The sequence below is a fragment of the Pristiophorus japonicus genome, chromosome 13 (genome assembly GCF_044704955.1).
Source record: "Pristiophorus japonicus isolate sPriJap1 chromosome 13, sPriJap1.hap1, whole genome shotgun sequence".
In the NCBI taxonomy this organism is placed as follows: domain Eukaryota; kingdom Metazoa; phylum Chordata; class Chondrichthyes; family Pristiophoridae; genus Pristiophorus; species Pristiophorus japonicus.
In genome coordinates, this window is record NC_091989.1 from 158,501,759 (window position 1) to 158,526,020 (window position 24,262).

The window sequence follows — 24,262 nt, forward strand, 5'->3', positions numbered from 1 at the left end:
TGCCTATGATGATGATGACATTGGTGTTGGGTAGGGAATTCCAGGCTAGCCACCTAATGATGAAGGAATGGTCAAAGTCAGGTTAGTGTTTGACTTGAAAGGAAACGTGGAGGTGGTGAGAAAAACATCAATTAAAAAAATTTTTTTACAAAAAACTGTTCTTCACATTTAGTATAGAGTGTTCCAGCAAATGGTATTTCCTCTTTCACAAGTAATGATTTAATTCCCTTGTAAAATAATTTACGGTCTCTGCTTCAACCACGGTTTGTGGCAGAAAACTCTGCATTTTAATCACCCTCCCAAGAATTGTTTTCAGCTTTTCCTTTAATTCTTTCTGTGATTATTTAAAATTTATGCCTGTAATGTATTTGCTTCATGGGTTCTTTGCTTAAGAATTCATAGCAACACATTGCTATTAAGAACTAGTTGGCTTATTAGCAAAGGTTTAACAATCACACTCGGCTCACAACCATCTGCCTCATCGTGGATTCCCTGAACCCAACTGGCTGGGGTTTTATTGAATCTTGTGAACATCACGTGACTGGCTAAGACACTCCCAACTCAGCTCTAAAACTCTTAGAGGAGACAAATAAACATTAGGTCAAGTGACCCCCGATGTGGGGGATACTCCAAACATTTCGCAAGGCCCTTTTTTTTGTGTTTTTTTTTAATATTTTCTTTTGTGTGTTTTTTTGGGCTCTAAAACCATAATTTACAAGTGCCCCCTATAAAAGGGGAGGGGGACACTAAAAACCCGGCAATTAAACCAAATTAAACTTTAAAACATAAAATCAAATTAAAATTTGGTTGCCGGGGGTGATGATGCACTCCAGTCCCTCCGGTGCCCACTTCTGGCCCAGATGTAGGCACGGAAGAGAGGCAGGCAGTCAGGCTGAACGACCGCCCGCTGCCTGGACCGGCTGATGGCGCCCTTGGCCGTGCCCAGGAGCAGTCCTACGAGGAGGCCCTCGGATCTACCCGCTCCCCTCCGTACAGGGTGCCCAAAGATCAGGAGTGTGGGACTGAAGTGCAACCAGAAATTGAGGAGCAGCCCCTTTAAATAATGGAACGGGCTGCAACCTCGCACACGCCATAAAAACATGGTTCCAGACCGCAAAATTACAGGTGGCCTGGGAGCCCGTGAACCGGCTTAAAAATTTATTGCACGGGACTGCTCCGTGCACCACCCTCCAGGCCAAGTCCCCGATAAATAGCGGGAGGACTCCCGCGTAGAGTGCACTCGATTGAGAAAGCCTACTGCACCTTGCATTCCCAGGCGGTCTACCATCCAAGTACTAACCAGGCCTGACTCTGCTTAATTTCTGAGATCGGACGAGCTCGGGCATTTTCAGAGTAGAGTGGCCGTAGCCTACGGCACCTGGTATTCCCGGGCATTCTCCCATCCAAGTACTAACCAGGCCTGATTCTGCTTAGTTTCCGAGATCAGACGAGATCGGGTGTTTTCAGACTAGTGTGGCCGTAGACTCAGCTGTACAAATCTGTGTGCATACTCACAGGTGCATACATTACAATGACCTCTTACCACGTTAGCAACTAGGGAAAACAGTCCATACTTACCTTACCATAACCCTTTGTAAACATAAACATCTATGAGGTCACCTGTTAACTTCCTCAGATATAATGGTATGTATTCTCAACGTGACCTTGGAAGGAAGGCATATTAATGGAATAATTATACATGTTTTATGCTGTAATTTAACGCTTCAGGATTGGGAGAGGGAGAAATGCTACAATGGCTGCCTCACTTTTTTTATTGGTGTTTTTAAGTTAGGTTCATCCTGTGCAGCTGGGAGCTGATGGTGGTGTGCTCTTTTTGTCTATCTGGGCATCAACCCATTCCTTTTGCAGGATGTATTATGGGGCTTGTGAGAGGGCATTTCTTATGAATTTATAATATGCAACATTGTTTAGGAGATTTAAGGTATTAGAGCGATAGGCAGATTGCTCTTTTCTCAGTCCTGACCTTTTTTAATTTACCTACAGTGATCGTTTAATCTCTGCAAATTGTAGAAGTAATGATAGAAATAATTAAACAGATCACGATGCCATTATGAGGAATGGATGAAAAGTTAGACCTGACGATTTTAATTTGCAACTTGGAAAGGGTTAGGCCTTTGCAACACCCTAACTGCACCCCTGACAAGCAGCCTGAAGTTCATGTTAATGGTTCCTGATTAGAAATGTCCAGCCTGAAATGTTTTTAATTGGACAGAACTCAAAACACGCATGCTGTTTAAACTACATTTTTTCTTAATTGTCTGTGTCTGCTCTATTCTTACTTTTTCCATGAGGTGTTCATTTTGCATCATGTACTGTTTTATGAAAAAGTAGTACGTTTTATCAACAAGTACTATTTTTCAGGCTTCGAATTTCTGTGGAGGCAGAACTTCAATCAGCCTGGCTCTCCCAAGCAGTTGTGGCACTGCTGTAATGTATATTGGTATTGAAAAATCAAATTATAAGGTGGGCTGTGCCACAGAATGATAAAGATATGGATTTGTGCCCCTGAATCCCCATAGAATCCATTTATGATCACCGCTCTGCTATGATTGCAGAGATTGTAGAGGGAGAAAATGAGAAGGACATATACCCCAGGCCAGTCTTGTTCACCATTATGTTCAGAATTAAAGTCTAATCTATCCTTTAAAGCCTATATGCATTGTGCAAAGCAATTCCTGGGAAGGAAGACATTTACTTCAGTTATACTGTTAATAAGTTGCTTGCTTATAATTGAATTATGAGAAAATGCCATTAGTTCAATTTAAGAAAAACAGCTCGATTTTCCCCCCCCCCCGCCGCCACCCCCTCCAACTTGCTCTCATTCTTCATGTTTGAGCCTAGATGTTCAATGTTGGCAGGTTATTTGACTGGAGAGGATCATTTTAGCCAAGTCATGTCCTCATCTGACATCCACACATGAGTACTTCCCAGTAAGGACCACTGGATAGAGTTCAGGAGCTGAAATCCTTGGCTGATTTTTTTTTTCTCCTTCCCCCATCCATTCCTAGGCTACAGTAGCTGTGTAAAATTAGAACGTCTACTAATCACCTCGGCTAAGAACAACTAACTTGGCACAGACCAAATTTCAACCTTCTATACTGTATGACTCGGCACCAAACCAGATAGTGCATTTACCAACCTGAGCTATGGGAAGCTTGGGTTGTGTTTCTAGCATTGGGTTCCTTTTAATGGTAAGAATAAGAAATCCTACAATATGTTTATTTAGAGAAGTCTATGTTCTGAACAGACTAGTTATTCTTCTTGATATTTCTTCCTTCCTGACAAGCTCACTGAAATTGAGAACTGTGTGTGGGGAATTATATGTGCAACCATATCCTAATCACTCTGTTGTGCCATGAATTTCTAAATCAGTGGTCTGTAGGGCTAGATTGACAAACAAATACTTTCCTACAAATGTTTCAAAATATTCACAAGTTGTGTAGAGGGAAAAAACACACTGTTCATGTTGAATTGCTAAAATCCAGAGAGACATAATCCTATAATGACAAATTTGCATTCGTTCTAGAGTGGAATCACAGCCTGGCCTTCCCAACAGTCTTGTAGCACTGCAAACCGCATTCTGCATCCTCCATAAATCAACAGTGGATCCAATGACATCCTTTAAGAAGATAGATTTATTGAATTTTGAAATGTGTGAAAACAGCAAAGCACAACAGATGGCAAGATGCAAGAAGCAGAGGACTGAGGCAACCCTTGATAAGCCAGGTGTAAAATGCATACAGGCCGTTTCTCGGTTTATTATAGATCCAGACAGTCAGGATGAAGTAGAACATCTTGATACCACAGCCAAGTCTGGGAGTAGACTGGAAGTTCAACATGACGGAGTGAACCCCCTACAGTCACATAATAAAGATGGCCCTTTAAAAGAAATCTCGCAGAAGAAAACCACCTTGCAACAAGTCGAGAGGTAAGAATCGTTAAAACTATATAGTCTCTAAATTGAGAAATGTACTTGATTGGGGAAAAACTACAGTAGCCATCCTGATGTACAAATTGAATTCTAATTTTTTTTTGATGGTCCCCTTATTTCTCTCCTGAAGGCACTAATTTTGCTGGAATTGATTTCTATAGAGGAACATCAGGCCTCTGGTACCTAGTCTTGAATGACCATTCTAACCTAGACTGAAAGAGTTTCTAGGTTATTTGACTGGAGAGAATTATAGATGATTATTTTTCTCTTTGTTTTGCCCCGCCCCACCCCTGTGTATCCACACGCACAAACTTCACCATAGTGGCCACTAGGTAACATCTAGGAGTGGGAATGCCAGCTGGTTATATTTTTCTCTCCCCTTGACTACTTCTTGCTTCTGGCCAGCTAGGGCAACATTACCCTGGGAACCACACATTTTCTATAAAATGTTACAAATTAGAATAGAAACATTCTCAATTGTCTGAAAAGTTTTGTGTAATGGCCCAAGCTCAGCTACTGTAGGAGACACCAGATTTGCATTACAAATAGTAATTCAACAGATCATTTCAGGTGAGTGGGCAAAAAATTAGCAGATGGAGTATAATGTGGGAAAATGTGAGGTGCTCCACTTTGGCAGAAAAAACAGAAAAGCAAATTATAATTTAAATGGAGAAAAATTGCAAAGTGCTGCACTACAGAGGGACCTGGGGGTCCTTGTGCATGAAACACAAAAAGTTAGTATGCAGGTACAGGAAGTAATCAGGAAGGCAAATGGAATGTTAGCCTTTATTGCAAAGGGGATAGAGTATAAAAGCAGAGAAGTCCTGCTACAGTTATACAGGATATTGGTGAGGCCATACTTCATGCTGCATACAGTTTTGGTCTCCTTATTTAAGGAAGGATATACCTGCATTGGAGGCTGTTCAGAGAAGGTTCACGAGGTTGATTCCGGAGACTTATGAAGAGCGGTTGAGTAGGTTGGGCCTATGCTCATTAGAGTTCAGAAGAATGAGAGGTGATCTTACCGAAACATACAAGATAATGAGGGGGCTCGACAAGGTGGACGCAGAGAGAATATTTCCACTCATAGGGAAAACTAAAACAAGGGGACATTGTCTCAGAATAAGGGGCTGCCCATTTAAAACTGAGATGAGGAGAAATTTCTTCTCTGAGGGTTGTAAATCTATGGAATTCTCTGCCCTAGAGAACTGTGGAGGCTGGGTCATTGAATATATTTAAGGTGGAGATGGACAGATTTTTGAGCGATAAGGGAATAAAGGGTTATGGGGAGCGGGCAGGAAAGTGGAGCTGAGTCCATGATCAGATCAGCCATGATCTTATTAAATGGCGGAGCAGGCTCGAGGGGCCAAATAGCCTACTGCTGCTCCTATTTCTTATGTTCTTAAGAGTGATATTTTACTAATGTCATCTGAATCTGAATAGTGGTTGCTGCTTCAACCTTGCTGTGAGGTATCTCATACTCGTATATCTTTTTCAACAAAAAATTGGACTAATTTTTGTTTAGCTACAGATAATGCCACTTGTATTTTTTCTCATCCAGTGTATGTGGGGAAACCATCTGACAGTAACTTTTGGATATAAACCATTCAGTAGAATATATTTTACTTGTATAATTCCCATGTACGTTCTTCTGCTACAATACTAGCAAAAGATTTGTGTTAACAGGAATGTTCTGTCTGTGACTTTGCTCTACAAAAGGACTTATCGCACTACTCACAATTGGAGGCTGAGATGAAAAGGAACACACTTAAGTGTCACAATAGCTGTAGCAAGACTGCTTTAAGTTTCATTAGCCATTTATGGTATTGGTCTCACTTTAGCAAAAGCAATAAATTACAATTATACATTGGTAACATAACTCTTCTTTGGGAATGTGACAAAACGGGTATCGGGTCTGACAAATATAGTGATTAAAATAGCTGCATGGTGGAAAGATCCAGCTTTCCATGCTATTTTCCAATAGACAGCAGTACTGTTACTTGTGATGGTTAGTGTCTAATTATTTTAAATTACCAATTAGGAAGAATTTCTTGAATCATCCTGGAGTGATTGAGGACAAGGAAGAGTGGAGCGATGAAGAATTTCTTTTTGATGTACCTCAAGACATTTCCATCCGTGAGTAAAATAGCAATGTACAAATTTTGATCTCTGGATGTGATCAATGCTGGCAAGGCTGCATTTTTTTTTGCTGATCCCTAGTTACCCATAAGGTGTGCTGGGTCTTCTCTTTGAACTGCTGGAGATCTTGTGGTAATGGTGTTAAGTTGGGAATTCCAGGATTATGACCCTGTGATGATAAAGGAACAGCAATTTTATGTCCAAGTCAAGATGGTGTGTGACTTAGAGAACTTTTCAGGTGGCGGTGTTCCACCCACTGCTGCTCTGGTCCTTCTTGGTGTAATAGGTTGCGGGGCTGGGAAGTGCTATTGAAGTAAGTTTGGGGGTTGCTGCAGTGCTCTCTGTAGATAGTAGACATTGCCACCCTAGTAAGCCCGAGGTGGAGGGAGTGTATATTGGGTTTAGTGGCAGATACCGATCAAGCGGACCCTTTTGTCCTGGATGGTGTCAAGATTTTTGAGTGTTGTGGCTGCACTCATCAAGGCAAGTGGTGAGTATCCCCATGAGACTCCTGGCCTGAGCCTTGTAGGTAGTGGAGAGGCATTGAGGGGCCAGAACGTGAGCCACTATTTGCAGAGTAACCAGTCTCTGCCCTGTTCTTGTAGCCATGGTGTTGATATAGTTGATCCAGTTAGCGTTTGGTAATGCTGACCCTTAGGATGTTGATGATATGGGAAATTTGGTAGAAGATTCACTCTTATAGCAAATTATGACCCAATGTATTAATTGCAGCACTTGTTATGGCAATTGATTTATCCATCTAATTTATAGGTTAATTATTGTTGATTTCTTTCACAGGGAATGGAAGAACTTCCCCAACAGAGAGTACTTTTTCATGGTCAAGTAAACGGCAGGTAAATTGCTTAACTTGAAACTTGTATTAAATGCCGTCCTTTTGTTCATTGTCTCTCCACTGCCTCTCTCGGCCCCTCCTGCTGCCTCTGGGTATCAGACTACTTGTCGGACATCTAGTTTTGGAGGAGCCGCGATTTTTAAGCTGTAAACATTGGAGAGACTGAAGCCTTTGTCTTGGGCCCCTGCCACAATCTCCATACCCTTGCCAGTGATTCCATCCCTTCTCCAGCCACTGTTTCCAGTTGAACCCGACTGTTGGTAACCTCAGCGACCTATTCAAACCCGTGCTGAGTTTCCAATTCCATATTGTCTCCATCACCAAGACTGCTTACTTCCACCTCCATAACAAAGCACTTCTGATCTTACCTCAGCCCATTTTCTGCCAAAACTTTCATCCAAGCCTTTCTCGCCTTCTGACTCAACTATTCCAATGCTCTCCTGGCAAGCCTCCTATCATCCACCTTCCATAAACTTCAGTTCTGCTCCTCATATCCTATCCTGCACCAAGTGCCACTCACCTATCACCCCTGTACTTGCTGACCTACATGGGCTCCTGGTCCCCAATGCCTCCAATTTAAAATTCTCATCTTTGTGTTTCAATCCCTTCATGACTTTGCAATTCCCTATCTCTGTAACCTTCTCCAGCCCTACAACCCTCCCATAATTCTGTGTTCCTTCCACTCTGGCCTCTTGCACATGCTGAAATTCCATCGCTCCACCATTGGTGGCCTTACCATCAGCCATCTAGGCCCTAAGCTCTGGAATTCCTTCCCCACCCCTCTCTGTCTCCCCTCCTTTAAGACCCTTCTTAGAACCTACCTCTTTGATCAAGCGTTTAGTTACCCCTCCTAATATCTCCATTCTGTTCCATGTTGATTTTTGTCTGATTATACCTCTGTGAAATTCATTGGACTGTTTTCTACGTTAACAGCGCTCTATAACTGTTGTTTTTTGATGATGACGAGATATACTATTAGCAGAATGAGATGGCTGTTGGTGAAATTTAAGTTTCTCCCCCTTCAGAGCAACCTGCAGTAGCTGTGACAGATAATAGGTTTAATACTTGACAGCTGTAATATTGTACCTACATAGATTGCATTTAATTATTGGCCTCAGATGCAGATGAACACGTTACAGCACAGCAATAAATGGTATATAAAGAAAGAAATTGCATTTATATATCACCTTATCATACCTCCAGACACCCCAAAATGCTTCACAGCCAATTAACTACTTGTGAAATATAGTCACTGTCATTATGCATGGTTTCTCGCCTCCTCTCCTGACCTCTGCCTTCCTTTTGCCGGAATTAGAAATTAATTGTATAGTAATTGTTGATGCATACTATTACACATTTGTGTCTGCCGTAAATACATTCTGTAGTTCAGTGACGTCTATCACTCCCATAAGAAGTCTTGAGTCTCACTTTATGGAAGTTGCCCCACATTGCCCTTTCCTTGTACAATAGTGGGACTTGGCAGGTCTAATTGTACACCCTCATGACCTGAACTAAATGTCAGCATTCTTCTTGGGGATTTTTTTCAATTCTTACCAAAGGCGAACTGAATTAACACAACAAGAAATTTGGTTTGATTTAAGCTGAACATATAGAGTAAAAGTTACGATTAGATTCAATCAGTAAATCTTACCATAATATAAAAATAATGAACATGCTATATGCCCTTCCACTTCATCTTGCTTAACTTAAATAATTGCTCTGTATTCTGTTTTAGAACCCAGGGCAGAACCTGTCCTCTGCAGTCTCCTATCTTTTTAACCTTCTCACAGAACCTTATTACCTGACTACTTTTTTAGTGTCTCTGTGTGTCTTTTCTTAACTCCCACTTCATAGACAGGCAAAGATTGAAGTGTTTTTCAACAGTGGATGAGAAGTTTTTTCTGATTACCCGGAAAAACAAACAAATCGTTTATTTTTTAATCTCTTGGGGGAAACAACTTCTGTTTAGCATATTGGCCACTTTGTTTCTGGGTGCTCTTTTATTTAAAAAAAAGAAATTCCACATTGCTTTTTAAAAACCCAGCTTTTAAAAACCCAGTTTTAAAAGTAACTCTTTTCCAAATCCTTTCTGTGAGTAAATAATCAAATCTTCAAATGTGACATGTATCCACACCCTAACAAGCAGTGAAGTCAGAATATCCATGTGCTGGTGTTTATTTTCTTTTTATTTGCTTTCTTATATTTAAGATTTCAATTTCAGTAGGTTTTTTTAGACAGAAAGAAGTATTAGATGTGTTTGATTCCTTTTGTACACAACTTCTTGATTCACTGCAATTTTTGATCAGATTCAAGAGTGCCATTCAATTTAAGAGGGGTCGAACACCTTACTAATTACAGGACTTCTTTTGTGTTGGGTTCTGTTCAGTTACTCAGCACGATGGGCCGTAATGTGCGACCCCTACAGGTGCGCACGTGCCTGTTAGGGCCACGCAAGCTTTTCCTTGACAGATCCAATGCATCCCCGGGAAAAGGGCATCCGCAATTGCCCAGCGAATGCCCATGAAATTCTTACGTAAGGCCTGCTTTTACCAGCGTAAGAGTTTTACAAAACATAAAAATAATTTTTTATCAATCATTTATACATTAAAAAACCTGTACAAGGAAGGTAAGTTTATATTTAGCCCTTTTAAAACATGCAAGTTTATTGTTCAAAAAATCTAATTTTTGTTTTAAATATTTAATTAAATGGCATTTGAATTCATTTTAAGTGTGTAATTATTTATTTATTTATTTATTTATTTGATGTGTAAATGTTTTTTGGGGGGTAATCCCATTCATGCTTATGGAGTTTCCATACATAAATGGAATCCTAATAAACATGAATGGGGATTCCCTTTTATTGGTTTAACCGCCTGCGTCCCTGGGATATGTGGGCCTCTACCCGCGAGTACCCGGAGAGGCCCAAGACCACGAGTCTTCGGACCACCAGATACACAGGCATTTTATTTGCGGATCGGAGGCATTTCCCCACGGGAAGTCTCCGACCGCAAATTCAGGGCCAATGGCACAAAATTATATAAATCTACCGATATAATTGAATTTTCATTATTCTAAACTGAAATTTATAATTTTCGGAACAGGGTTATAAATGCTTAGTTTAAAGTGAATATATTGCACCCTTGATAGTTCAGTGATGAAGACATTGTGTAAATGAGCCTTATAGATCAGAAAGCCTTGGGTTTGATTTCCGGTCTTTGCTGAGTTAGTTGATCCAGCCAGAGTGGCAGTACAATTGTCCTCCGTGCCCAAGGAGGAGAAAATCAGTCAGAGTTATAACTCCTGATTGCTATCCAACAACCCTCTGGTGCTAAGTGTGTGCCTGTGGATGTCTGGTGAGGACAACATTCGGCTGGTGATGTATCCCTCAGTCAAATAACCTGCCAACACACTGTGCCTAGGTTTACTCCTGAAGATTGGCTACCTGAGCAAGGTTTGCTTTATTTTGATAAAATCTATCACTTTTAGAAATACTAGATTCAATTGACTGTCAAATGTGTTAGCAAAAGTAATTAATGATCATTAATAATGCATAGCCACTGTGAAATCATTATCTTTTGAAGTAGTCTGTAATCATGTACATTGTAGATCTTTTCCATTAAGTCTTGATGTTGCTGGAGTGTGATGCGATTGACTGATGAGAAACAATCTTTCGGGTCTGTGGTCCCAGCCTTAAAGACAGTACTTACCAATTTATATTATATTCAGTCACCAGAATGTTTCTAATTTAAAAATTGTATTCTAGAAATGGACAATTGAAGAAAGCGAATGGATTAAACAGGGTGTACAAAAGTTTGGAGCAGGTAATTGGCAGAAGATCCTGAAACATTACCCATTTTGTGACCGCACTAGTGTCACGATTAAAGACCGATGGAGGACGATGCAAAGGCTCGGAATGATTTAAAAAGACAAGACCAAGATTTATTTTAAAATTTCACTAATTACCATAGTAATGTGAAATGTAGAACACATTGGTCTTGTACTATCGAAGAATACTGCATCTTTTTATATTTAATGTTACAGTACATTGAAAAGCAAACTTTTCTCTCAAATTGATACCAGCAGTAGCCCTTTTTTCATTAAGAAGTGGAAGATTTTATGTATGTGATTAGTATGTAAGCAGTTTAATTCATGCACCGATTCAGGATTTAGCAACAGCACCAATTAAGAAAAATGGAGATTTGAACCATTATTATTTTTCTTTCCCGTTAAATATTTTAGTCCCTGTTCAAAGTGATTGTTTTAATTTTGTGAACCATATTCATTTTGACTTGCGACATTTCAAAAATAATTACCAACAAATAAAAGTACAGAACTAATTGCCTTGTAATCTTTGGATTCTGGTCATCTTTTACAGTTAAAATATCAACAATGTTGAATCTTGTTCTCCAGAAAATAAAAGAAAACTCACCAGTACAACTGGAGCACAAACTTTACTTCAATTTTTGAGAGGTTTTGTAATTCACTCCCAATTGCAATAATTGAGAATTATCACTCTTTTATGCTTTGGTATAAACTAATGTGCTGTTCCAGATATAATGTCCTACATTATTTGGGCATTGGCTGGTTTTATTGTCATCTGACACACTTGATTTACTACAGAGAATTCTTGCTCTATGCACATTTTCATTATTTGTGAGCGCACAATATTCATGGCTGCAGTGCTCTCATGAGTTATGAGCTTTTCATTTTCTTCTTAAGAATTTCTTACCATGGCTGTATCTGGAATATCAATATATATTCCATAACAAGTTGAGCAAGTAATCCTGTCATTAACTTCCTGAGTGATGCTTCCTGAAGAATTTAGTTTCTCAACAGAATCATTGGCCACTGTTTCCGACTCCCTGCTTTTGTTTCTCTCACTCTGTGCTTTCAGCTGTGCTGTTGCAGCCAGGTTTTTTGTGTAGCATAAGTATGATATGATGACCCAGCTTTTTTAAAGTTTGTATTTCCTTGCAATATCAAACACGTTATTAAAAACAAAAATGTAAATTCTCCAAAACTCAACTATCTCCATCAACAGATGGTAAGAATGACTCCAAATGTACAAATTATCATTGTTTGACTGGCCTGAATTTTCTGATCTGGCGGGAATCCTGACATCGGGTGATGGGCTTACCAAAGCATAGGGGGTTTGCAATGACAGTCGAGACAAAATGTAACTTTCCCACTTTGGAATCAATTGCAGCAGCATTTGTGACACTCGGCATTGCTAATTAATGATGGAAAATACGTAGGATGACTTATTTCCATGATTAACATTTCATCCAGAAAATTCCACATGAGGTTTTGGATATTGGAGAGGCAGAAATTTACAGAAAAAATATAGTAATGTTTGGAAAAACTGAATGATTAAGTCCAATTCTTTTTTTATTGCATGGTATTAGGGAGTTTTCCAGTATTTTTCTGTGTTTTCAAGATCATATTCTGGGGTTCTGTTAATTTTTCTGTGAAAACCATAAATCAGTGATCTTGTTTATGACCTCTCGTCAACAAGAATTGATCTACTGCAAGAATAAGCTAGTGACCACTTTTAAAATGTGCTGTTTTCCAGAAATCACTTGTCCAAAAAGCGTTGTGATGTCTCAATTTAATTTTCTTGCGTGGATCGCAGGTATTTCTGACGGTGCCAGTAGTCTGCAAGAATTGCCACTAGTAATGCATAGCCGAGTAATGTACCAAATATAGGAATGACACATGACTGCTTTTCTAACTTAAATGTTCGTTTCTAACTTAAATGTTCGTTTGATAAGATGTATATTTTACACAATTCTAGCAAGTGGAGAAAGAATGTTTCTAAATGCCTATAATTTAATGCATTGCTTATTAATAATAATAATACAACATAGATGTTTGCAAATATAACTAACACATGTAGAGTATGAATAGATGTCTGAAAGGTTGCTTTTGATCTTTGTGGCTTCATATCAGTGGAAATGTTGAAATCTTCAGATTTATCACTAAGGAATTTTTTTTAATGCTTTGCAAAGTTGGTTCATATTAAATAATTGCTTAACCCATGCAAGCTGCACCATTTTCTCTTTTTTAATCCAGTTTTTACAAAGGATTTAAGCATGTTGCATTCAGAAATGTTTCCACGATTCATGTTCTGTTTCTGATAGCTTTGCCTCCAAATATTGAAATCTCTACCATTTTTAATGTTTTCTGTTTTTCAAACGCTATAGGTCATGATTGGAAACCCTTTGAAAATAAATTGTATTTTTTCACATTGGTGATAAAGTGTGTTCCTTTCTTTTTCACTAGCCTGAGTCATGATAACAGCAGTTAGAGCTGTGTATTCTGTTGAATTGTGAAGGGATTTAATAGAAGTGTTCAAAATGATGAGGAGCAGAAGTAGGCCATTCAGCTCTTTGAGCCTGCTACGCCATCTAATAAGATCATGACTGATCTTTTACCTCACCTCCATTATCCCCATATCCCTTGATTCCCTTAGTATCCAAAACCTAGTGATCTGACTAGAATATACTCAACTGAGCAGCTCTCTGGAATAGAAAATTCCAAAGATTTACAATCCATTTAGGCCACTGATCCTTGCAGTACCCCACTAGTTAGGCCAACCCAAAAATAACTTGTTAATTCCTACTCTGTTTTCTGTCCGTTAACAAATCTGCAATTCATGCTCATACCTTACCCTCAATTCAATGAGCCTTAATTTTGTGTAATAACCTCTTGTGTGGCACCTTATCGAATGCTTTTTGAAAATCCAAATACACTACATCCACTGTTTCCTCCTTATCTACCCTGGTCATTACAGCTCAACAAAACAGATTTGTCAAACACGATTTCCCTTTCATAAATCTGTGTTGACTCTTGTCCAGTCATACTGTGATTTTCTAAGTGCCTTGTTACCATGCCCCCATTGATTAATTCTAGCATTTTCTCTCGTACTGAAGGAAGTTTTATCACATCTTCAGAACATCCCACTTTAAATCTAAAGTATTACATTTTGAACTAACTTGATTATGTAAGCAAATGCAGTTGGCAATTTGCACACAGCAAAATCCCACTTATGCCTAATGAGACAAATGAATAATTTAACTTTTTAGTGGTGTTCATTGAACTAGTGCCATGACATCCTTTAGAAACAAAAGTAGTCGCAGCAGGGATCCCTGGGCCACTCCAGTAGCCACTAGAAACATAGAAAATAGGTGCAGGAGTAGGCCATTCGGCCCTTCGAGCCTGCACCACCATTCAATGAGTTCATGGCTGAACACGCAACTTCAGTACCCCATTCCTGCTTTCTCGCCATACCCCTTGATCCCCTTAGTAGTAAGGACCTCATCTAACTCCTTCTTGAATATATTTAGTGAATTGGCCTCAACAACTTTCTGTGGTAGAAAATTCCACAGGTTCACCACTCTCTGGGTGAAGAAGTTTCTCCTCATCTTGGTCCTAAATGGCTTACACCTTATCCTTAGACTGTGACCCCTGGTTCTACCTATCAGGCTAAGAAACATCTATTTACTGTTATGCTTTCCAACCTGCTGTTAAGTAATTTCACCCCTTTAAATGTTATATAATGGGGTCCTGATCTTCACAAGCAATTTCTTATACTGCAATTTTCTGGTGTTTTCTTGAAGTCCGTACAAACAACAACTACTGCGACCCCTGTCTATACTTGGTTCTTGTAAGAGAAATTTGGCATTAGGGGTACCAGCGGGATAAGGGTTAAAGTGCTGGTTCCTGCATAAGGAGGTAAAGGCTTTTCTTCTCACGCCTTGTATCTCTTCTCACGCCTTGTACATTCCAGCTCCAAGGCTCCAGAAGGTACTGTTATGGGTTCGGATACCAGATAGTATTCCAACATGGAATGTCAATAGGAGAGAACCTAAACAGACCGCTGATAAGGCGGTGAGAAGAGACCAGAGAGACTTCATGGCACCAAAGGAAATGTATAACAAATCCCAACGTAATGATACCATTCTGGGAACGGTCTAAGATGGTCACGAGATCATGGCCTGTCAGTCAGAGCTCATGACTTGTCAATCCGGAGTAGTACTGATAAGGTAGTCCAATTAGGGAAGTAGCGCTGATAAGGTAGTTCAATTAGAGATCTAGGGAGGTCTTGTCCGGGAACAGAGGGGTTTTTGAAATGTATAAAAGTTGTATGATTGTGCTGTTCGGGGAGCATCCCCACTCACAGGTGGCTGTGATGCGGGTTGTTCCCGGACGTTCGTAATAAAGATCGTTATACTTTGCCATCCGTCTCTGTCTGCTAACTTCGAGAATTGCTACGTGGGCTGGGGCGAGCGTCGACCCTCTATATCAGTGGGCCCGCTCGTGGGAAAAGAAGCCTTCCCTCTCTTCCCCCAACATTTGGCGCTGCGAGCAGGGTACGGACTTCCCGAACGGAACAATGACCCAGCTGTTGGGGGGTGAGTATGTTTTAATTTACCACCTTCAAGTTAGAGCTGTGGCATTGTAAACCGCAAAGGAAGGACATCCGTACAAAAGAACCATCTGTAGTGAGTCCCGGAAGGACGGAGACGGAGGACAAGGACGATCTAGGGGTGAAAGGGGGGTCAAAAGGTTCATCCTAAAACGCGCGTGGAGGTAGCACGACAGTGCGAGGGTACGACGCAAGGGAAGATATAGAGGGAGAGAGAGAGGTCTATTGACCCGAAGCGGTACGAGCGCACGGTGCTGGGAAGAAAGAGAGGGAATAGAGACAACGTCCCTGAGCAGTGACGGGATATATTGACCCAAAGCGTGCAGTGGTACGAGTGTATGGCGCAAGGGAAGACATATAAATAGCGTCCTGCATACCTGACACGAATTTAAGGGAGTACCTACGACCCTCATAGCCCGAAGAAGATGGGTAACTCGACAAGTAAAGGAACAAATGGAACTGGTGAGGGAATGGGGATCCAGGCCATTAAACAAGGGAAAAGGGGAGAAGGTAACCAGGGACCCGAAGGGTCTCTATTAGAATTACTAGGTAACAAATATGCAACCTTAATGGGAGGGATGAAACGGAGAGGGTGGCAGCCCACAGATGCCCCCGATAGGCAGAAAAAATGGTGGGATAGTCAAACCAAAAACAAGGTTAGAATGGCCCAGGCAATTATCCTCACCTACCGGGAACTAGTAATGGAAATAGATACCCATGTTGAGCTGATTCAGAAATTAAACACGAAAATAGCAACCTTAGAAAGGGGCGTAAAGGAGAACGGTAAGCCCCTACCATGTGCACCAGCAATATCCAACCCAAAGGCAGCCCCGATAGCCGCTCCACTGTACCCCTCCCTGGAGGAAATACTAGTAGGAAAGCCTCCAGATGGTGGAACACAGAGAGAGCCCCCGGCATATAATGAATACACACAGGCAGCTCCCGTACGCACGACTACCACCCCTGCACACGGACAGCAACCTGCTCACGTCACTATACAAGAAGTTCCCCTCACCCCGCATGAGAGACAGACAGTATTAAAGGATCTACCCACACCCAAACCCAATAGCAGAAATACAGACTTCTGGCAAAAGGTTGAGGAAATGTTCGATGCGCATAACTTAACCTTAGGCGACATACACAGTTTGGTAAAGGCCAAAACCGGTAGTGTAAATTGGCAGAGGGCTACCCTAAACGTGCAAAATGGTGGCTGGATTACGATAGGGAACCGGACCAAGCCACAGCGGTTGCTAGACCTAAAACACGGGATGGATGGATGTTGGGGACCTATAAGAACTAACTGGAGCAGAATATTAAAGATAACCCAGAAGCCAAACGAAACTGCAGGCGAGTATGGGGAGCGGAAATGGCTCGAGTACAAGGACCACTCCGGTGTAAATGACCCCGAGAAGGATGACGAGGCATTTCTAGAAATGTTTAAGGATGGGCTGGGGGAGGCGCATCAAAAGGTAATTAAACTAGGATTTAAGATAGGGGATGACTATGATGAGATCTTAGTGTGGGCACAGAATGTAGAGGAGCTAAAGGCTGAGCAGAAGGAGAAAGTGTCAAAGATGGTGGCAACAGCATTAGCAACAGAAGGAAAGGAAGGGGATGCGGACCTCCGCGCCACCCCCTTGACATGTTACACGTGCCATCAGGGCGGACACACTAGCAAAGAATGCCCACGAAAGGATGGCAGAAAGGGGATGTTTAGGTGCTATAATTGCAATAAACCGGGACACATGGCAAGAAACTGCCGAACACAGAAAGGGGGGGAGGCGGGGAAGGGCCCCCAGCAAACCGGGAAACAAACTGGGACGCCCATTACCCGTGAGGAACTGGTGGAGATCCTCCAGCAAAAGGTATTGCCCCCGCCGGAGCCACCCTCTAATGAAGAGCTCCTTAACCTGCTCAAACTGGCTAGTGGTGGCTGCTAGGGGTTACCGGCCCCCGAAGGACGGTTGGAACGGCCAACGCTAGATTCCCGTATGTTCATTAGTGCGGTGTTAGGGGGCCGGCAGTGCAACATGCTAGTAGACACTGGAGCGTCGGTATCCATAACCAACCTAGACCTCCCCCTTACCCAGACCACGGTCAATATTCAGGGTATAGGGGGGTATTTAAAAAAGCAACATTGAGTGAAGTAGTATCTCTAGAGATACAGGGCATAATGATACCCGCCCAATTCTGGTGCTGCCCTAACCCAGAAGGCACCATACTAGGGATAGACACTTTGAGGGAGGTAGGGGCACTTATAGACCCCCAGCAGAATCGGATTATATGGGGAGGGAAACATCAAACCGAACAGAAGTTCAATTGCCCGAGACATCCGCAAAAGCGAGTGGCAAGGATAGTCCCAATACAGCCCAAATGGGAAACGAAGGGAGTGTGGGGCAGTGTCTGCCGACTATACCCGACACTCTGGGCATGACACAAACAGGATTGTGGGCTGGCCCGGATGAACCCGGTCAATGTTCCCGGGCCGGAGCATAAGGCCCATAAACAATACCCCTTAAAACCCGAGGCTGATGCAGCAGTCCACCAAATAGTCCAAGAGTTAGAAGCGCAAGGGGTGGTGAAGCCAGTAACAGCCACCACTAATTCACCGGTGTGGCCTGTGAAGAAACCAGATGGGACTTATAGGTTCACCGTTGATTATACCGCCCTGAACAAAGTCACCCCAAGGGAATACCCGATTGTGGCGAGCCCTTCGACTGTGTTCAACGGCCTGAACCCAGAACATAAAATCTTCACGGTACTTGACATAGCAAACAGGTTCTGGGCCATATCTCTGGAGGAGGAGTCACAGAAGAAGTTTGCCTTCACTATAAAGGAGAGACAATATACGTGGACAAGGGTGCCCCAGGGGTTTTACAATAGCCCGGGAATATTTCACCGGGCATTGTCAGGGATCTTGGAACCCCTGGATGTAGGGGAAGGAAGCACTGTACTACAGTACGTGGACGATATTCTTATCGCCTCAGGTACTGAGGCACAACATCTGGTGGCCCTAACTACATTACTAGGGGCCTTACAGCGCTCGGGGTTGAAGGCTAACCCTAGGAAAGCCCAGGTCGGAAGAAGGGAGGTTACGTACTTGGGATACGTAGTATCCCAAGGGAACAGGCAGATGCCCGCTGATAGGAAGGAGGCTATTAGAACTATGCCTAGACCAGGGACAGTGAGAGGGGTTCGACAGATATTGGGGCTATTTAATTATTGCCGGAACTTTATCCCAGAAAATGCAGAAATGGCACAGCCGATACAGGATCGAGTGAAAGGAGGTAAACCCTCCCAGGAGCCTGTAGACTGGGGCCGCCCCCAGGAGGCGGCATTCACACAGCTTAAACACGCCCTTATGAGCGCACCCGCCTTGGGGTTGCCGGATCAGAATAGGCCCTTCCACCTGTATATGTACAATAGTGAGACCTACTACAATGCAGTGGTAACCCAGGAACACGGGGATAGACAAAGACCCATCGCATACTACTCCACGAAACAAGGAGTGGTAGCCGCGGGCCTATTTCGATGTGTCGCAGCCCTTGATTATGCGGCATGGGCTGTGAGGGCTAGCAAGCCTATCATAATGACCGGGCAGATTATCCTGCATACACCACATACCCTTGTGGAACTGCTTAACACTGGGAGACTAAGGACGATATCAGACGCACGACGCGCCAATTGGGAAGCAATGCTTTTGCCCCCAAATGGCACCTTGACTATCATAAAGGATAGCGGGAATAATCCCGCAGGCTGGATAATCACCGAAGGCAAGGAGCACAGCGTGACCCCACGGGGAGCGAGGAAGAAGGGAGCCAGATTAGGGAAACCCCGCTCGAAAGGGCAGATATGGATCTTTATGTAGATGGATCCCGTCGATACATAAACGGAACTCCCCGGACAGGGTGGGCAGTCGTGGACAGCAATGGGCAAGACAGGGGAAAGGGTGCCCTAGAGGGAAATCTATCGGCTCGGGTAGCGGAATTGGTAGCCCTTCCCAAGGCATTGAAACTAGCAGCAGGAAAAAGGGTCAACATATACGCTGATAGCCGGTACGCCTTCGGAGTGGTGCACGATTACATAACTGCTTGGAGGAGGCGGGGATACGTGACTTCGGGAGGGGGACCCATTAGGCATGAAGAGATAGTCAAGGGATTGGTAGAAGCTTCCCTCCTCCCTCAGGAATGTGCAGTAATAAAAATTAAAGCGCACACAAAAATCACAGACAGGCACCAGCAGGGAAATGCCTGGGCAGCCGAAGCTGCCAGACAGGTACCTGAGGCAGACAGGACCCCGATTGGCTCATGTGTCACCCAAACAGAAGAAATAAACATACTCAAGGTACAGGGAAAATCCACCCCGCAAGAAATAAAAGGATGGGAACAGAACGGAGCAAGAAAGAGGGGGGATGGAGTGTGGAGGAGAGATGACAACGTGGTGGCCCCGGAATGTCCCCGACAGAATCTATTGGGTCTCTACCATGGGTACACCCACACTGGTAGGACTGGCATGATAAACTCCATGTCACGATGTTGGTGGTGGGAAGAAATGGGGAGAGACGTAGAAAACTATTGTAGGAGGTGTATAACATGCGCAAAACACAACCCAAAGGATAAAGGTCCGACTGGGACACCAACCTCGCCCAAAGGGACCCTGGGAAGCCCTACAAATAGATTTTACCGGGCCACTTCCCAGCCAGAGGGGAAAATTGTACTGCCTGGTAGTAATAGATCAATTTACAAAGTGGGTAGAAGCCTTTGCTACCAGGAATTGCACCGCCGATACAGTGGCTAAAGTCTTGGCTGAGGAAATAATACCCAGGTGGGGGATGCCACTGCAGTTGGACTCAGATCAAGGTACACATTTTACGGGGAAAGTCATGAAACAAGCCTGTGCCCTGCTAGGGATTAAACAAAAATTCCATATCCCGTACCATCCGGAATTATCCGGATTAGTAGAGCGGATGAATAGGACCCTAAAAACTGCATTAGCCAAGGCAATTGAGGAGACCGGGAAGGGGTGGGTGGAGTTACTTCCACGAATTCTAATGAAATTAAGAGCCACCCCGAACCGAACCACCGGACTGACCCCCTTTGAGCTAATGACAGGCAGAGCTATGAGATTGCCAGAAGTATTAGTATCTGGGAGTGAGGACGTGGGACCCTACAAGGACAAGATACGGAGGTTCGTCATGGAGCTATGTAAACAGCTGCGTGGATTACGAGCACAAGCTAGGGACCAACAAGCCATTAAAGATTTAGAAAGGGATACGAAGGAACAAAGGGTTCAGGTACCCACCATAGGGAGCCAGGTCATGGTGAGGTTGAATCCCGAGAGACCCGGACTCTCACCAAAATGGACCGGTCCCCACCAAGTGATCATGATCAGCGACACATGCACTTGCATAGATATGGGGGGTATTGGTAGCTGGAAGCACTGGACCCAGTTGAAACGATTTGGATCTTAACCGACCGGTGAACACCGGAAACGTTGTGTTTTACAGGATCCTATTCCTCCTTGGAGCCGGGACATCATCCAACGAAGGAAGCTACAGACCCCAAGGCCTATACTATAGAACATCTGAAACTATTAACTGTGATTCGAGAGCCTTAGTGGTGGTAGCCGGTACAACAGTAGATTTAAATTGTAGCATTGGACTAACGGGCATAACTCAATTCAACCCGGATGACAATCGACATTGGGGGTGGACCAATAACCAGGGCATAAAGTAGTAGTAAACGAGACCGCAGTATGCTTCGTGCTAGAGAAGAAACGGGGAAGTTGTACTCACAGGGAGGCGGCACAAATAAGGTGCACGCCTGTCTTTGCCCAATTCTCAGGGAGACCTCAACCAGGGGATACCAGTTGGAGAATATGCCCGGCCTCCCCGTGTGTGGGTACAGATCAGTGGTGTTGGGACATTCGAGTCCGGAATACATCCACCACCGTTGCTCCAACAACCACTCTGGGAACAACAGCTCTTTATAGTACCACCACACATCCCCCTCCCACATGCCCGTCCATAAAGACGGGAGTCACAGGGGGATTAGTAATAAGGAAATCTAAGAAGAAGATACATTTTGGGGTGCGGCAACGGCTACTTACGGTGGTCCTAAACCTCACGGATATCATCCTTCCTAGCTTCTGTGGGAATGAGACTATAAGTCTGTACCAGAATCTAACTCAGAGAATCCTTGAAGGCCCGAAATCCACAACCATGAGATTCAATACCAGAAAAGGGATAGAACGAGGTCGAACGAAGAGGGATATACTGGAAATGCTGGGCACGGGTTACGCTGTGGGACTTGCAACAGTGAATACCATAGACCTGTATGCAATAGACGATAGGATCAATACCTTGACGCAAATCTTGAGGGGTGTGCTGGGGAGGGACATGGATAACCAAGTCCTACAAGCGTGGTTGGGAGATGGCGCGGAAGGGGAACTGTTACAGGTGGCCCATAGCTTGCAGAAACATGCCAAGACAATAAATTTGATCCATGCAATGGGAAACGCTATAAGTAAACGATTACAAGCTGAGATAGTTTGCTCCGGGAATGGGGCCTGGATATTAAGTGAGGTACAACATAACTTGGAGCAACTCCAAAATGGGGACATACCAGATTGGATCCCAAACAGTATACTTAACAATTGGACTCTAGATAAAAAGGTGAATAACACATGCGAGGTACGAAAGAATAGCCACGCATGGGTGCCAAAATTCAGATGTATTACTGGGCGAGTGAATATGATTGGATTTGTGTTGTCCATACCACAGTATGATATAACAAAGGGAGACCACTTATACCAGATTGATAATATCGGTGAAGTGAGAAACCAAACTCGGTTGCGTTACCATCAGCCTGCCAGATGGGCGATTAAAGTTAACAATAGTACCAGAGGCATTGCCATAACCGACTGCTATAAAAATAACCAAGTGGTTTTATGTCGAGGTATGCCACGAATGACGAATGATGATTGCGGATTCCACTAGATAAACGGATGTATGCTGAGTATCACTCCTCTTGAACACGACCTGGAGACCATCGCTGCCCCGCAAGGGAACGGAGAGTGGTGCGTGAGCACGTGGGCAGCCAACCTAACCATTAAGACCAGGGGAGGAGTCACCCCCTGTGTCCTCATTAGTCCTAACTTCTGCTTCAGACCGAAGGGTGAAATAGACATAGACGGATATCATATTCATCCCGAGGCAACGGAAATCATCCACGGAACAATCACGGATACCCTCCAAGAAGGGTACGAAGAGGCGGTATGGGAACCGCAAGGCAAACAGATACCGGAATTAAATGAGGAACAATTACGTCTGGTGCAAGGAATCCAAAATCAAAGACGACAGTATATCCGGCTGATGGAAGAAATAGACAATTTACAGAGAGACACGAACGCAATGCTGGCTGATCAGCCCTGGTACTCAAAGCTGTGGGACATTGGACTTAATATTCAAATTCACTCATGGATAAGAATAATATCACACGTACTTGTAGTAATACAGGGCCTTGTTCTGTTGGTCATGATTGGATTAACATGTGCAAGAATAAAACAGGCCAAACTACACGTCAGGGCACGCACTATGATTAAGGCCATAAGGGATGAAAATTTAAGCAGTCCGACTGGAAGGACTTACCTTATATAACTCTGTGGGAAGGTTTCAGGGGGTCCCGAAGCTTGGGAGATGGCCACCCAGGTGAACGAACCTATCTGGAACTCGCCTACAGGGAGATAGTTGTCGGGAATTATGGCCAGCTTGGCATATAGCCAAGGGCCAAAAGGGGGGAAATTGTAAGAGAAATTTGGCATTAGGGGTACCAGCGGGACAAGGGTTAAAGTGCTGGTTCCTGCATAAGGAGGTAAAGGCTTTTCTTCTCACGCCTTGTATCTCTTCTCACGCCTTGTACATTCCAGCTCCAAGGCTCCAGAAGGTACTGTTATGGGTCGGATTACCAGATAGTATTCCAACATGGAATGTCAATAGGAGAGAACCTAAACAGACCGCTGATAAGGCGGTGAGAAGAGACCAGAGAGACTTCATGGCACCAAAGGAAATGTATAACAAATCCCAACGTAATGATAACATTCTGGGAACGGTCTAAGATGGTCACGAGATCATGGCCTGTCAGTCAGAGCTCATGACCTGTCAATCCGGAGTAGTACTGATAAGGTAGTCCAATTAGGGAAGTAGCGCTGATAAGGTCGTCCAATTAGAGATCTAGGGAGGTCTTGTCCGGGAACAGAGGGGTTTTTGAAATGTATAAAAGTTGTATGATTGTGCTGTTCGGGGAGCATCCCCACTCACAGGCGGCTGTGATGCGGGTTGTTCCCGGACGTTCGTAATAAAGATCGTTATACTTTGCCATCCGTCTCTGTCTGCTAACTTCGAGAATTGCTACGTGGGCTGGGGCGAGCGTCGACCCTCTATATCAGTGGGCCCGCTCGTGGGAAAAGAAGCCTTCCCTCTCTCCCCCAACAGTTCTCAAAGATTCTGTTAGATTAGTTAACCATGACCTGTCGAATCCCCTGCCATCAACATCCTGGGGGTCACCATTGACCAGAAACTTAACTAGACCAGCCACATAAATACTGAGGCAACAAGAGCAGGTCAGAGGCTGGGTATTCTGCGACAAGTGTCTCATCTCCTGACTCCACAAAGCCTTTCCACCATCTACAATTTGGGAGTGTGATGGAATGCTCTCCACTTGCCTGGATGAGTGCAGCTCCAACAACACTCAAGAAGCTCGACACCATCCAGGACAAAGCAGCCCGCTTGATTGGCACCCCATCCACCACCTTAAACATTCACTTCCTCCATCACCGATGTAGCGTGGCTGCAGTTGGTACCCTACAAGATGCACTGCAGCAACTCGCCAAG

General features: G+C 43.5%; 1 protein-coding gene and 1 pseudogene across 1 annotated transcript in view; one reads left to right on the forward strand and one right to left on the reverse strand.

Moving 5' to 3' along the window:
• terfa (telomeric repeat binding factor a) overlaps positions 1–13,156 on the forward strand; it is a 46,824-nt gene extending 33,668 nt beyond the window's left edge. Inside the window, exons 7-11 of the mRNA XM_070897001.1 lie at positions 3,548–3,949; positions 5,994–6,088; positions 6,890–6,945; positions 10,708–10,765; positions 12,517–13,156. Of these exons, the coding sequence (XP_070753102.1) occupies positions 3,548–3,949; positions 5,994–6,088; positions 6,890–6,945; positions 10,708–10,765; positions 12,517–12,650 (745 nt within the window). The 3' untranslated portion in view covers positions 12,651–13,156. The remainder of the gene's footprint in view (positions 1–3,547; positions 3,950–5,993; positions 6,089–6,889; positions 6,946–10,707; positions 10,766–12,516) is intronic.
• LOC139279210 (5S ribosomal RNA) lies at positions 1,367–1,485 on the reverse strand (annotated as a pseudogene).
• Positions 13,157–24,262: the final 11,106 nt, after the last annotated feature.